The 15,942-nt window shown below is 36.6% G+C and overlaps 1 protein-coding gene across 1 annotated transcript in view; it reads left to right on the plus strand.

Annotated features, from left to right (window-relative positions):
- LOC126191281 (protein VAC14 homolog) overlaps window positions 1-15,942 on the plus strand; it is a 170,540-nt gene that overhangs the window by 136,175 nt on the left and 18,423 nt on the right. Inside the window, exons 10-13 of the mRNA XM_049932089.1 lie at window positions 8,743-8,917; window positions 9,055-9,173; window positions 9,265-9,344; window positions 9,616-9,769. Of these exons, the coding sequence (XP_049788046.1) occupies window positions 8,743-8,917; window positions 9,055-9,173; window positions 9,265-9,344; window positions 9,616-9,769 (528 nt within the window). The remainder of the gene's footprint in view (window positions 1-8,742; window positions 8,918-9,054; window positions 9,174-9,264; window positions 9,345-9,615; window positions 9,770-15,942) is intronic.

The following is a 15,942-nucleotide window of genomic DNA, read 5'->3' on the forward strand; positions in this document are numbered from 1 at the left end:
CGCAATTAACATTTCTTAAGCTTTCTTTGAAGTGCTCTATAGACACCGGGTTGAGCAACCTTACACTTTTACTTAATGGTTTCCGAACTGTACACCCTGTTAGGTTTTGTAAGTTAATCAGTTGTGCATCATGGCCTGACAATCCATTTACCATAGGGAAAGCATGTGTTTGTTTTATGTCCTCTTTCTGTACAAATACATTATCTATTAGCGTGCTACTGTCTTGAGCTATACATGTAGGGAAATTGGTAACTGATTCTAAGTTATATGTTGTTAATAACACTTCTAGTTCACTTTTCCTCTCAGAATTATTTAGAAAGTTTACATTGAAATCACCACCGATTAATAACTTCTTCTTTTTGTCTAACAGACAGCATAATAGGGAATCAACTTTTTTATGAATAGCTCCCAGTCTCCTAATGGGGACCTACACACTGTTGCTAAGATCAATACTACATTATCTAGCTGAAGTTCACATGCACAAACCTCAAAGTGCTGATCAACACAAAATTTGCGAACTTCTACAGTTTTGCAAATATGCCCTTGTTTTATGAAAATGGCAACTCCCCCTTTATCCATCCTAGATCTACAAGCGTAAGATGCTAAATTATACCCCCTTATACACACTATCCATGCCCACAGTTACATGGTGTTCAGACAGACAGACAGACAGACAGAGTATATCAATCTCTTTCTTATTTTTGAGATCATGTAAACACACTAACAGCTCATCTACTTTATTTTTTATTCCCCTGATAATTTGATGAAATAAGTTGATACTGCTCTTAGCTTTATTCCTATTTACTGTACATGAAGTTTGTTTAATTCCATTTATCTTGATTGTCATCTCTCTGGACTTTGGCTTTAACCTAAAAAATCTGTCTGCCTGGACTCAGTAACCACAGGGATCACCCCTTGTGTGACTGTGGACCCCCTTACAGTTTCAGCTGAATTGCCTGTAGTATCAGTAACTGTGACGTAAATGGGGAGCTGGCTAATATATTCTGTAATAAGATGTTATATATCTTTATTTTTGGCAGTAATGACAAATATATTGAACTATCTTAGGCATGAATGAGATTTTCACTCTGCAGCAGAGTGTGCGCTGATATGAAACTTCCTGGCAGATTAAAACTGTGTGCCCGACCGAGACTTGTACTCGGGACCTTTGCCTTTCGCGGGCAAGCGCTCTACCAACTGAGCTACCAAAGCACAACTCACGCCCGGTCTCACAGCTTTACTTCTGCCAGTATCTTGTCTCCTACCTTCCAAACTTTACAGAAGCTCTCCTGCGAACCTTGCAGAACTAGCACTCCTGAAAGAAAGGATATTGCAGAGACATGGCTTAGCCACAGCCTGGGGGATGTTTCCAGAATGAAGTAAAGCTGTGAATACCGGGCGTGAGTCGTGCTTCGGTAGCTCAGATGGTAGAGCACTTGCCCGCAAAAGGCAAAGGTCCCGAGTTCGAGTCTCGGTCGAGCACACAGTTTTAATCTGCCAGGGAGTTTCATATCAGCTCACACTCCGCTGCAGAGTGAAAATCTCATTCTGGAAACATCCCCCAGGCTGTGGCTAAGCCATGTCTCTGCAGTATCCTTTCTTTCAGGAGTGCTAGTTCTGCTCTGTTTTTACTTCTACTTATAGCCACTGTACAGTGCGTTGCAGAGGGTACCTTGTATTGGTATCATCAGTTTTCTTTCATATTCCATTCACATATTTAGCAAGGGAAAAATGACTGACTGTATTCCTGAATTGTGCTCTACACACTTATGATCCCTATGCAAGATGTAGGGTGGTGGCAGCATAAACATCCTACAGTCTTTCTTGAGTACAGGTACTATAAATTTACTCAACAGGGTTTTGTGACAACAATGCTGCCTTTCTGCCATTGATCCTCTTTAAGTTTAGTGAGCATTTCTGTTACACATTTGTATGAGCTATACCAATGTGTTTCTATCATAGGATGAGTACACTGAATTCATTTGACATGTCTCATTGTTTTGCGTGTTTTATACAGATTCCAAACACAGGAACAATACTGTAGATTTTGTAGCACTAGCATCTTGTCTGTGATTTCTTTTAAAGATGCATTCTACTTTTCAGAACTCTTCTAACAAACCTAAGCCTTCAACTCATCTTCTCTAATACTGATTTGATGTGCTCGTCTCATTTCATATCTCTTCTTAGCATTACCGCTTAATACTCATACATTGTGACAAGCTCAAAATGTTGATTACTAATGTTGTAATTAGATACTATCAGGCTCTATGTCTTTGTTGCATTACCTTACATTGATTCACACTTAAAGAGAGCTGCCATCCATTACATCATTTGGAAATTTTGTGCAACACCTTCTGCAGTTCATACAATCATCCAACGATGATATTTTTGTGAAGGCAACAGTATTGTCTGCAAATAATCTTATTTTGCTGCTGATTCTGTGTGATAAATCTTACATGTATTCAGAACATTAGAGGTCCTATCACTCTTCTTTTTCCCATACGCAATGTTACTTTTGTTTTTTGAGGAACATTCACCATGCTGTGTAATATACTTGGTTCCATTAGTCAAGTAATTCCTCAACTTGATTAGTAGTAGTCAACAATATGTTGAATGCCTTTCAGAAATATAGGAAGATGTAATATACTTGTTCACCTGCAGTTATTGTTGCTTGATGTCGTGTGTGAATGAATTACACTGTCGGAGCGTGTGCTACCATTTCTTTTTGGTATCCTTTCTTCCAGGAGTGCTAGTCCCGCAGGGTATGTAGGAGAACGAAGGTCATGAGTTGTGCTTTGGGAGGTAGGAAATAAGATACTGGCAGCAGGAAAGCTGCAAGAGTGGACCATGAGCTGTGCTTGGATAGCTCGGCCTGTAGAGCACTTGCTCAAGAAAGGTAAAGGTCCCCAGTTCAAGTCCAGATTTGCCACACAATTTTAATCTTCTAGAAAGTTTGAAAGCAAGCTGTGTTTCACCTTAGTTGTTTTTCCTTAATCTATGGTGATTTTCTGAGAGAAACTTTTTTTCTTTCAGGAATGTCATAATGTGTGAGCTTAGACTATGCTCAAGGATCCTAGAACAGGAAGATGTGAGTCATATTAGCCTGTAGTTTTGTGCATCAGATCTTGCACCTTTTTTGTAAACAGGAGAAATGTGTGCTCTTTCAGAGTCATGTGGGGGCCATTTGCTGCATCCTCAATAAATATGAGCTAATCCCCAGCATATTCAGTGTAAAATCTAAGTGGTATTCCATCAAGGCCTGGTGCCTTATTTGCTTTAAGTAGTGTTAATTGTTTTCCAATACTGGAAATGCTAATATCGGTCTATATTTATTTCTACCTACAGCCACTGTACAGTGTGTTCAGAGGGTACCTTTTATTGGTATCATCAGTTTTCTTTCGTATTCCATTCACATTCGGTCATTTGTGAATCTGTATGGTAGCCAAACTTTGGTACAAGAGTATCATCATGCATGAATACCTTTTTAATTTTGAAATTCAATATTCTTGCCTCTTGCATGCTGTCTTCCATTTCAGCACTGTATGGATATGAAAGAGATTGCTTTGAAAGTTTGGACCCTCATTCATTGACTTTACATATGACCAGAACTTTTTAGGATTTTCTGACCATATTGTACCAAGATTTGATAGTGTAATTATTGTAGCCTTCATACATGTTCCTCCCTATAAATGCGCAAATTGCTATTAACTTTTCTCTATCAGTTGCCCTGCAGTTTTGGACAGTTTGTGGCAAGAGTGTAGCAGTCTCTGTTTTTGTAACATTGTTTAAATGGTGCAGTTAAATTAGGACTTACCTTTCCTGTCTTCAATTACTGTACTTGGTGCATTTTTGTCCAGACCACACTTTATTATGTCTTTCAACTTTAACCACAATTGTTCCATGTTTAACAGGTCTGTACTAAATGTTCTCAGATTATCATTTAAATAAGTTGTTAGAGACACACTATATGTTCTACCATACAAGCATACTACATTTCTTGTTAATCTTTTTGCCTTTGTTGATCATCGTTATTGTGATAATATCATGATTGCCAATTCCTCTGTCACTAGTGACACTCTCGTAAAAATCCATACTGTTTATAACTGAATGCTGTAAAACATTTATTTTTTGTGTGGATTTTTGAACTAATTGTTTGCAGAGTTGTCAGATAATGTTACTGGTATCACTTCAGTATCCTTACCCCTGAAAATGTACGTGTAGGTTTCACAGTCGATAATGAGAGGGTTAAAGTTGGCACGTGCTACTGCCATATGCTCAGGGTATCTTCGTGCACTGAGTTTAGGCTATCCCCAAATGACTCCGTCACTGATGTGTCTGAATCTGAAGGTTGGTGGATATGTCCGGTAACTAATGTAAATGCACAAACTCAAGTTACTCCTGTAGTCAGACTCATTTTGGATCTTGCTAGACCTAATTTTTCTGCTTGTTGCTATAAACACTACTACTCCTGGAGAGTCTAATCTATCTTTCCAATATATGTTTCATGTGATGGCGAAAATTTGCCTGCTCTCTACCTCCTTCTGCTTGGTTTTGATAACTGTATGTTGAAGTATTCAATCTGTTAGCAATTTTCAGTGTACAATGTACACCTGGCTTATTCAGGGTAACTTTGCAAATCTCCTCTGTGTAACATAGGTCAAGATATCTACAGCCTATCTCAGAACAGAACTGGCAAAATCTCTTGGTTAAATCCTCCATTGGGCTCCAGACCAGACAGCCCTGATTAGTTCTCAGAATGATGCTGAATATATGTATATCAAAGATCTTTTATAAAAGATGCTTAATAAAATATTTGATATTATATTTTGATAGTTTTTATGATTTTCTTTTATAAAAGTTAGAGCTAGCTTTTATAAAAGATTTGTCAGAACTCTTTGACAGTGTACTTAGGGCCTTAGCAAAAATCATTCAGGGGAGCGATTTTATGAAGATCTTGCACACAGCTTCAGTGGCAGATCTAGCCTCATTGGTGTGCCATGAGGACACAAAGCGAGTGTGTTCCTCACACTTCATAATTCTAAGATTGTCAGTTGGAAATATCTTTGCAGTAAGTTATAAAAAATTAGAAAGGACCCCGTTATAGGTACATTTTTGATGTACACAATATTTTAATCTACACTACATATTCTTCATACAATTTTACAGTTTAAATACGCATGTATTATAATCAAAAATAGGTGAACTCTGATGGCTTCAAACTCAGTATTCAACTAACATCCCCCTTTTGCAGATATCGTACAGGTAAGTCAAAGCAGCTAGTAAATATTTACTTACAATTGCAGGAGAAACAAGTATCATCCAGCCAGGTGTATGGGCAGGTACAGATTTGTGGAAATGATTTAATAGAGCCAGCACTAAAGAAGCCTAAACGACATGTGATATTATTTACTGCCCTATTCCCTGTATACCAGGGGCTCCCACGAATTTGGGCACGCGAGCCATACTCTGGCATGAGTGTTATGGCTTTCTTGCCTGCTTGCCTACTTCCTCCACATCTATGTCACGCTGTCTTTAAGAAGGGGGAAAGGGGGGGGGGGACTGCAAATGCACCACGTTCAATTGGTAATTTAATTGCACTGCATATGGTGCGGTTTTATATTTCATATTTCTCAACAACACAGATCACAAACAAAACAAATTTTGCTTATTATTTTAATTTTTGTAAGTTATAAATTGTTGGTATACGGACACATAGAAACAATTTCACAGGTTTTTTGCTTTCAGGTTGGCATGTAGTCATGACTTATTTAGTCTCAAAACAAAAACAAACACACACACACACACACACACACACACACACACACACACACACACACACACACGTTAATTAAAATATTTCATTGTGTTTCCAACCTCATTATGGAGCTGTGCAAACTCTTCCTGAGGAAAACAATGTAGACCACCCTGTGCAGTTTCAATGTAAAGTAATGGGTCCTTTAAATGAGAACTCCATTGGAGATCAGTCCTTTCTATGCACAGGATTGCTTTCAACTGAAATAGTCTCAAAAACAGATGTAAGAGTGGCAGTGTCCTCAAAATGTTTAGAAAACTATCCTTTTAATTATTTCAGAGCTACAATTAATCCTTTAAAATCTCATTTTCTTTGATTCCAGGGAGCTTAGGGAACTGAACAGTGTTGTTTTGCCCAAATTTGTCCCTTGCACATTGCAATTTTCGTTTTAAATGCATCCCCATCAAATCGGAAATATTTTGTTTGTCACCTTGCAGTGTTTTACTGTGGGTGGTATGTAGTCAAGTGCACTTAAAAGTGAGATCTGCAATCATTTCTGGATGTTCTAATTTTCAATCCTGCTTTCCATTTTTTCATAAATTGAACAACAGTGAGTTTCAAATCAGAAAATTGTTCCAGGTTTGCCGCTTCATTTAACCAATGTACTTTGCAGTAATATATAAAGTCTCTATACTCTTAGTTTGGTTCTATCAAAAACTTTCGCAGCCCACAGCGTAATAATGCTTGTGTCTTCAGAAAATTTATTGATCATACCACGAATTTCATCACATGCTCCATACCTGCAGATTTAGCACAAAGTGCTTCTTGATGTACAGAAGAATGCATCTCGTTTCTTGATCGGTGTAATATTTTCCTCTTTCATCATAAATTACATCTTCACATTCTTTCTGCATTGTACTGTATGTTGTTCCATGACAAATTTGTGGCACTCGTTGATTTTGCGACTGCACAATAGATGTTAAGAATTCTTGTCCTTATCTGTCATTCCCATTCATTTTTAAAGTCTAGTGATTTTAGATCACTAGACTGCCTCTTTCGGTGCAAATAGCCACTGGGCCTGTGAACTTCCTTTATACAATGAACAATCACCATCATTCAACCAAACCGAAGAATGTCGTGGCAACTGAAACATTCTGCACTGCATGCTCAGCCAAGTACCTCTGAGGAAGATTATTCAGAGCCAAGACAAGGCGAGCCTTGGCCTGCAAGCAGCCTGCACATCATAATCGCATCCAGTGTGGCGTGCCGTAGACAATGCTGTGTATACTATAGCCTCATATCTGAAGAGATCTACCAGTGTGGCACTGAGGGTATAAATTTATTCACACATTGTTCTCTTCAGCATTTGTTTTTTTATATCTTAATGATTCTTTACAGATTTACTGTGTTCAGTGTCAAATTCTATGCTTTATAAAACTGGAGCAGGTGATTTGTGGCCAAAATCCATATCTATCATTTGCTTAGACCAACAAGATAATAGTCAAAAGATCTAGGTAGTAGGGGGTGTTTCAAAAAGAATGACCTGATTTCAAATCTCCATATTTATTACTAAAAATATACTACAAACATGGGATGGATTGCAAACACTCACAAAATCTTGAAGTTTTACCTGTGCTGTTACAGATGCTGTGTTGATGAGCAGCAGCACAAATATCATCTAGATGATAGCTAAATTTGTAAGTGATGAAGCAACATTTCATGCTAGCGCTAAAGAAAACTGATGTAATGTGCACATATGGGGACTCTAGAACCCTAATGACATTAAAAAAAAAAAAAAAAAAAAGAAGAAAAAAAAGAAAGAAAGAAACAGTGAAGCAATGAGCTATCTTCAAATGCTACAGGGTTGACTTTTTCCACTACTTCAGGGGGACTCTAATGACTTCATTTTCCAACAGGATGGAGCTTGACCACAGTGGTACAACAATGTACATCAATTTCTCAAAGACACTCTGCCTTAAGGATAGGGTAAATGGGATCCTTAGATACTGCCGTGCATTCTTGGGCCGCATGATTCTTATGGTGATGTGTGAAGGAAAATGTGCACATTTCACCTTTACCTTGTGACATGAAGTGAAGAACAGAATAACGGCCACAATAACTTCTGTAAAAGTTTGTGGTAAATTTAGCTATTGTTGAGAAGTTGTTCGTGCTTATGATGGTTGACACGTAGAGCATTTATAATAGCATAGGTAAAACTTTAAGATGTATTTTGCAAGTCATGTCATGTTTGTACTATGTTTTCAGCAACAAGTATGGAGTTTTGAAATCAGGTAATTCTTTTTGAAACACCCTGTATTTATTTACAATTGATGGAGAAACAAGTACCATTCTGCCAGGTATATGGGCATGTACTGATTTTTGGAAATGACTTAATAGAGCCTGCACTGAAGGAGTATATATTAGGTTTGACATTATCTACTATTCTGTTCCCTGTATGATTAGATCCACATCTGAATAGCTCTGCCATGTGCCAGTAGGGCATTAAGTGGTATAAATTAATTCAGATGTAATTCTAGTCATGGTATGGGTTTTCCAATTGTTGAGACACGTTTGATTCAACTTGGCACATTTTCCGTTGTGCCACTACCCTATTACCTGTCTTTGTTATGATTTTAAGTGGTTGTTGTTTGATTGTGACATGTACTCCAAAGAGCATTTAATGTCTGTACTCTTCTCTAAATTCCTAGCATATTAGAACTGTTGTCTTACACAACTTTACTAAGCAGACAGACAACCATAAAGTAATATTCTAGTTTTTTGTTTCCCTGTTACTGAAAGTGAAAGTGGTGGGGGGGGGGGGGGGGGGGTGTATTGATCTCCCACAATTTTATGAATGTTCTAATCCTACTTTGTTATGTAGAAAAATACATTTAAATTCAGTATGAAGCACCTGAATGTATGACAAAATTGCATTTGTAAAACAAAATTGCATTTGTAAAACAAAATCTATCGTACTTTTTTTAACTTAGGCAGCTGTGTGTGTCATTAAATTCTGAAGACGTATATCGAACATTGTCAGAAATTATTCAACATGAAGACAATCTTAAATTTGCTGCAATTATGGTGGAAAACCTGAATACCATTCTCCTGACATCACCAGAATTGTTTGAACTGAGAACAAAACTCAAGGATGTAAAGTCTGAAGTAGGTAAACAAGGTTTCATACAATCATTAAGATTTTTCACAAAGTTTACATTATGTTCATGAATATTTGTGAAATAATTGCTGTTTCATTCTATACTGGTGAAAATGTACCCTCAATTTGTTTGTTTACATTGCAGGGAAGCTGTCAACTTTTCCGCTGTTTGTATGAATCATGGTGTCACAATCCAGTAGCGACAGTGGCATTATGTCTACTTACTCAAAACTACAGCCATGCTTGCGACTTAATACATAAATTGTATCCTTTTCACAAAATTGATTTAATTTTATAATCAAGGTTAAGTGTGATACTGCTATGATCATTTTATTGTGCCTTAACAACTTTTCAGTGGAAGTCTGGAAGTGACTGTGGAATTTCTTACCGAGATAGATAAACTGGTGCAACTCATAGAGTCCCCAATTTTTACTTGTAAGTTCTATGCACTATTTGTTAGCAAGAAAATTTGTATATAGCACTTAAGACAATGTATCTTGCTTGTTTAATTATTTATTAGCTCGTTAGTCTCGTATCACAAACAAATCTCTCAATTAGTAAAGGCCAGTCAGTTTTGTCAATTCTATAACTGTTTACTCTTTGTTATTGTATTTAATGTGAATCTGAATTATGATTAGAAAATTGCAGTTTGTGACAAATTTTAAAATTAATTAAAGGAAACATTCTGCCTCTGCCAATTCTTTAGATCTTCGCCTTGAACTGTTAGAAGTTCCTCCAAAGCAACACCTAGTACAAGCTTTGTATGGCTTGCTGATGCTGTTACCACAGACTGAAGCTTTCCATACGCTGAGACGAAGACTCGACTGTATTCCAAGCCTTCACATCCAGTGCAGTGATAGGTAATCTGCTTCATTATTAAACCAAAGTCATTTGCCCACAAAACCTTTTGCTGTGCATAATTAATTGATGAGATCAATTCAGATGCTGCTTTCCTGGTGATCTGTTGCTGTCCTCACCTTGAAATTAATAACTCACATATACATTTTTTCATATCTTCTACTGAAATGTGCACCCTCTTATTAAGAAATGTTATCAGCAGTTTTATCATTTCCTTACTTAACCTGTATTCACATACATGCTGTTCTCCTCAAATACTATATAAAGTCTGTTGACAAGAATACATGTGTTATTTTAATTTGATAAGAATAATTCTTAATAACTGGTAATTAACTCTGAAGTCCTTTGTAGCTCAGCTGTCTGAAATCATTGCAAAAACAGAAAAGAGAGGGAAGTTTAAAGAAGAGCCTCTCATTTCATCAAAGGCTTTCTTCAGCAAGAGATTGCAACCATACACTATTTAATTATGGATGTATGTACAGCCACTTCGGTTTCACAAAATTGTTGTCAATTGACCATAGTTTCGATTGCACTAGGGCAATCTTCATCAGAATAAAAAGTTACATGGTTTGAAATAAAGTACACATAATAGGGTACGTCCATAAATTACGTACAAACTGTACTTGTATGTAATCGCACCATTGTTAAAAACTTCTGAGCAAAAGTGCTCTTGTCAAAAAGAAATGTCATAGGAATAAAAACTAAAATGTAAAAGTATAACATGATTGTCAACTAGATAAAATACTTCATGGAATATGATGACAGCTGCAAGGTCGCTTAGGGCGAAGAGTGGCATAACACAGCTGCTGCCATCAAATAAACAGCTAACACGCCGAGACAGCCACAAAAACAGATATGCGCAATCTAGCAGGAAGTAATCATATTACAGACAACTTAAGAGCAAATGAGGGATTGTAAGGACAATTTTAAACATTAGTTGTAACAAACAGGAATCAATGTATGAAATTTACCACATAACGCAACAATATTTTTTAAAAATACAGTTCAGGTATTATACATAGAAAACATAAAATTGAAAGGAAAAGCAATGTGTAGGAGTCTACATTGAGGAGAGTATCACCATTCAGACAATTTTAATTTGCAGCTCTATACTTTGAAAAAAGTTTTTATTGCATAATTACAACAGTTCATTGAGAATGATACTGTCCTTCAGAGATAGGTGTTTAAAAACGTGTGGCTCTTCTAAGACATTAAGACTAAAGCTTTTTACATCTTTAGGATGATGCTCTGTGATTAATAAATGATCAGTGAATGTTGAGTTAGGAGCATTGGTGCCTTTTTTCCCTAGAAAGTGTTTCTTGACTCTTATCGAAATAGCTCTGCCTGTTTGCCCTATGCAATAGGCGAGAAAATTGTCAGAAATAATTTTATAAACACCAGAATTTTGCAAAGGGGAAAGCATAAGTTTTAAGTTATGTATGATGTTATTTTTTAAAGTATTATTAGTGGATAAGGCTAATGCACAGTTATTGTTATTTTGAAGCAGACACTGTATTTTGTAAGAAACTGGACCCAGAAATGGCATAGAGAAAAAAATTTTCTTTTCATTAGGTTCATTATTAGAAATGCGTAGGGTGGTGATTCTCTTATTGGTATTACTAACAAAAATATTATCTACTATGGAAGGGTCATAGCCATTATTGACTGCAATTGATTTTGGGGGGTGGAGGTGGCTCTATGGATCGCTGAAAGAAAACTAGTTTTCTTATGAGAATGTGGGTGTACTGAAATGAAAGGTTAAATTTGACCTGAACAAGTTTCTTTATGAAAGATATTGAGGCTAATTTTGTCATCTACTATAGTAAGAGTGAGAATTAGAAAGTTTAGCTGCCGGAACTCATTTTCAAGTTCACAAGTGAAAGAAATATTTTTGTGCAACTTGTTAAAAATATTGGAAAGTTGATCAATACTGTTATTAGACCCTTTGTAAATGATGAAGATGTCATTGTCGTATTTAGTGTATGAAAGAATGCCTACAGCTGATGCTGAGAAATCATTGAAAAATTTTACTTGTAAGGAATTAATGAACACGTATCAAAGGATTCCTGCTAAGCGATTCCCAATTGCATGGCCATCTAGTGGTTGATATAGTTTTCCATTAAACTTAAAATAATTGAATTTAATTACAATATGAAGTAAATTCATAGTAGATAATATTTTTAGTAGTAATATCAATAAGGGAATCATCATCCTAGGCATTTCTAATAAAGAACCTACTCAAAAGAAAAAAATTTTCTTCTTACCATTTCTGGGTCCAGTTTCTTACGAAGTACAGTGTCTGCTTCAAAAAAAGTAGAAGTGTAGAGTAGCCTTTCCCACTAATAATTCTTTAAAAAATAACAGCATACATAACTTGAAACCTACGCTTCTCCCTTTGCAAAATTCTGGTGTTTATAAAATTATTTGTGACAATTGTCCCACCTGTTACATAGAGCAAACAGGCTGAGCTGTTTCGATAAGATTCAAGGAACATATTCTAGGGGAAAAAGCCACCAATGTTCCTAAAGATGTCAAAGGCTTTAAGCATAACATCTTAGAAGAGCTAGATTTCTTAAACACCAACCTCTGAAGGACAGTCTTATCCTTAATGAACAGTTGCAGTTATGCAACAAAAACTTTTTTTGAGGTATAGAGCCGCTAATTGAAATTGTCTGAATAGCGATACTCTCCTCAATGTTCACTCCTAAACATTCCTTTTCCTTCCAATTTTTTTTTCCTGTATATTACCTTAACTGCATTTTCTTTTTTAAAAAAAGACCGTTACGTTATGTTGTAAATTTCATACACTGGTTCCTGTTAGTTGACAATAATGTTTAAAATTGTCCTTGCAATGCCTCATTTGCTCTTAAGTTGTCTGTAATTCAATTACTTCCTGCTAGATGGCGCAAATCTTTTTTCGTGGATGCCTTGGCGAGTTAGCTGTTTAGTCTGACAGTAGTGGCTGTGTTATGCCACTCTTGGTCCTAAGCGACCTTACGGCTGTCATTATATTCCATGAAGTATTTTATCTAGTTGACAATCTTGTTATACTTTTACATTTTAGTTTTTTGTTCCTATGACATTTCTTTTTGATGAGAGCACTTTTACATGCAAGTACATTGTTTCTACATAATTTACAGAAGTAATCCTATTAAGCATATTTTGTTTCAAGCCATGTCATTATACTTAATAGGCATTCCATGTAACTTTTTATTCTGACGAAGGTTGCCCTAGTGCAATTGAAACCATCGTCAATCGACAAAAATTTTGTGAAACTGAAATGGCTGTATATACAGGGTGTATACGGCCCGGGAGATCCGGAAAAGACCCGGGAATTTTTTCATCCGAGACAAATCCGGGAAAAACCTGGGAATTTCTTAGAATTCCAGGATTTTTCATTGTTTTAGATTTGAGTTAAAGTTTCGTAGGTTCGATGTGTCAGATCTGATACTCTGACAAAGAACTTCAGTCCACTACTGCTGAATAATGCTGCAGCAATGAAACATAAATCAGAGAATAACACCAAAATAAAAGTTTAGTTGCATAGAAAATGGGTAATTTACACAATGCACAGACCAGTTTGCCGACATCGAAAAGTGTCAAAGGCTTCAGGTCGAAGATTATGCAGTACGTCCATAACAACTAATGTGCATTCGATGTGCGTGACATCCAATTGTTTACATTTCTAACAGATCACTAGAAAATATTACGAATAGTGGCTTGAGATGCGTTACTTTCAAAGGAAATTTCCATGCAAGACGATTTATGTTACGTGTGAGAATGTGCAGTGAATTTCTTAAATCACAGAGCGTTATAACTCTCATTCAAAACGTAACACTTTGAGGATCAGCCATTTGAAAAATGTCGGGCCCAGAAGATAAGTCTTTTATGCCACTATTTAAAATTTTACCGGCCCATTTGTATTTGATATGACTTGACGTGTAACACACGCTAAAAAATGATCGAGCTTCAAGTTAGTTTTCATATTTAATGTTGTTCTTACATAGATAAAAAAAATTTATGCGATCAATGGCAAAAAGTGTGATTGACCTTAAAAAATTGTGCATAATGCGTTACTGAGCAATGTCACAAGTCTTTTCATGCCAGAACACCTCGACTTTTCTCAACTGATAATCATTTTGGCACGATTTTAATTGCCAAATTAGAGCCTATTAGTAGGCCTACGGACTTCCTATCATTGTAGGACTAACAACAGTGGATGCCAATAGATGATGCAATTCTTGTTCGTACATACACATCTACTTACGAGTTAACCAGTGTAGAAACGCACTTTGCTGATTTGAGCGAGCTCTGCCTACCTTCGTAACGTACGCGCCTCAGCCTGTCTTTCTCATAGGCCTTGTGCTCTGAATAACTGCCGTCATTCGCTAGCGAGATCATGTGACATGAGCTATGACTGGCTGACAAAAGTGCATCACTCAGCGCAATCTCTATTTTAGAGTTTCGGAAGCTACCGTGCTGGAATTTGTGTATATACTTTTGCAATACGAAAATAAACTCTGTGCATATTGTCTCGCATCAAACAACTTTCCAAACACATTGTTTTTCCTGGATTTCGTTTCCTAAAGTGCTGGGACGTCCTCCGTCGGTATAAGACCTTTACGATTCAAAGGACTGATAGGTTTTACAGCTCTGAGGGAAAGCATACTGTTACTTAACATGGATGTATTTTCATCTGCTTTATACGTAATTTCATCTGGGAGAAATTGTGTTTTTAAACGGGAAATCCGGGAATTTTTTTTTCTTGTCCACGTAGACACCCTGATATACGTCCTGTGAAGAAATTAGTTTTTTATCTGATTACTAAATAGGACTGGCTTCTTGTATCTGTTTACAAGTTTCAGACTGCAAATTTATCTTGCATAATTTAATTTTTTAATAATTTGAGTGGCATTTTTGGTCAATGGGAGTACCATAGAGGTTGGTAATAAACAAGCAGAGTTATTGTTTTACAGGTGTATTTCTGACACCTGTCTGCCTTTAGCTGTAGACTGTCAGTTGTCTCTGGATGCTGTGTGAAACTCACTGGCCCAAACAGCTGTTGCTGACCCAAGATGGCTGTCAAAATGGCTGCACCTATACTTCCAAAATTTAATTAATCTTGTAAAAATTACTTTGACTAAAAATAAAACTCTAAAAAACAGCTAGATGTTCATTAAAATTCTCATAGAACACATGAAAGAATCCAGGATTGGTTTCAATGAGGTGTTTCGTTTAAAATGTAATTAATGGCAACAATGAACACACACTATTATGTGACATTGATTGGTGGTGTGTCAATTTATTTTAAACTTCACTTTCCACCAACTCTGCACTATGCCTTCACAAATAATTAAACTGTTCTACAAAGTAGACTGCACATTAATTTCAAGGGAGTAGTCACTGATTCAGATAAACACAGTTTTTGTTTGTTTGTTTGTTTGCAATAGTCCACATATGCCTTTCTCTTCACTGATGAATAAAATAAAACATCACAAGCTGTTACTCTGTCCTTTCACTGACAAGTCCTCAATAAGAGCCTGAACAGTCAGTAACAGTCCTCAATGTAACGTACTTAACATAGTTACTGTTGTTGTTGTTGTTGTGGTCTTCAGTCCAAAGACTGGTTTGATGCTGCTCTCCATGCTACTATATCCTGTGCAAGCATCTTCATCTCCCAGTACCTACTGCAACCTACATCCTTCTGTATCTGTTTAGTGTATTCATCTCTTGGTCTCCCTCTACGATTTTTACCCCCCACGCTGCCGTCCAATACTAAATTGGTGATCCCTTGATGCCTCAGAACACGTCCTACCAACCGATCCCTTCTTCCAGTCAAGTTGTGCCACAAACTCCTCTTCTCCCCAATCCTATTCAATACCTCCTTATTAGTTCTGTGATATACCCATTTAATCTTCAGCATTCTTCTGTAGCACCAAATTTCGAAAGCTTCTATTCTCTTCTTGTCGAAACTAGTTATTGTCCATGTTTCACTTCCATACATGGCCACACTCCATAGACATACTTTCAGAAACGACTTCCTGACGCTTAAATCTATACTCAGTGTTAACAAATTTCTCTTCTTCGGAAAAGCTTTCCTTGCCATTGCCAGTCTACATTTTATATCTTCTCTACTTCAACCATCATCGGTTATTTTGCTCCCTAAATACCAAAA

The sequence above is a fragment of the Schistocerca cancellata genome, chromosome 6 (assembly GCF_023864275.1).
Source record: "Schistocerca cancellata isolate TAMUIC-IGC-003103 chromosome 6, iqSchCanc2.1, whole genome shotgun sequence".
NCBI classification, from domain to species: domain Eukaryota; kingdom Metazoa; phylum Arthropoda; class Insecta; order Orthoptera; family Acrididae; genus Schistocerca; species Schistocerca cancellata.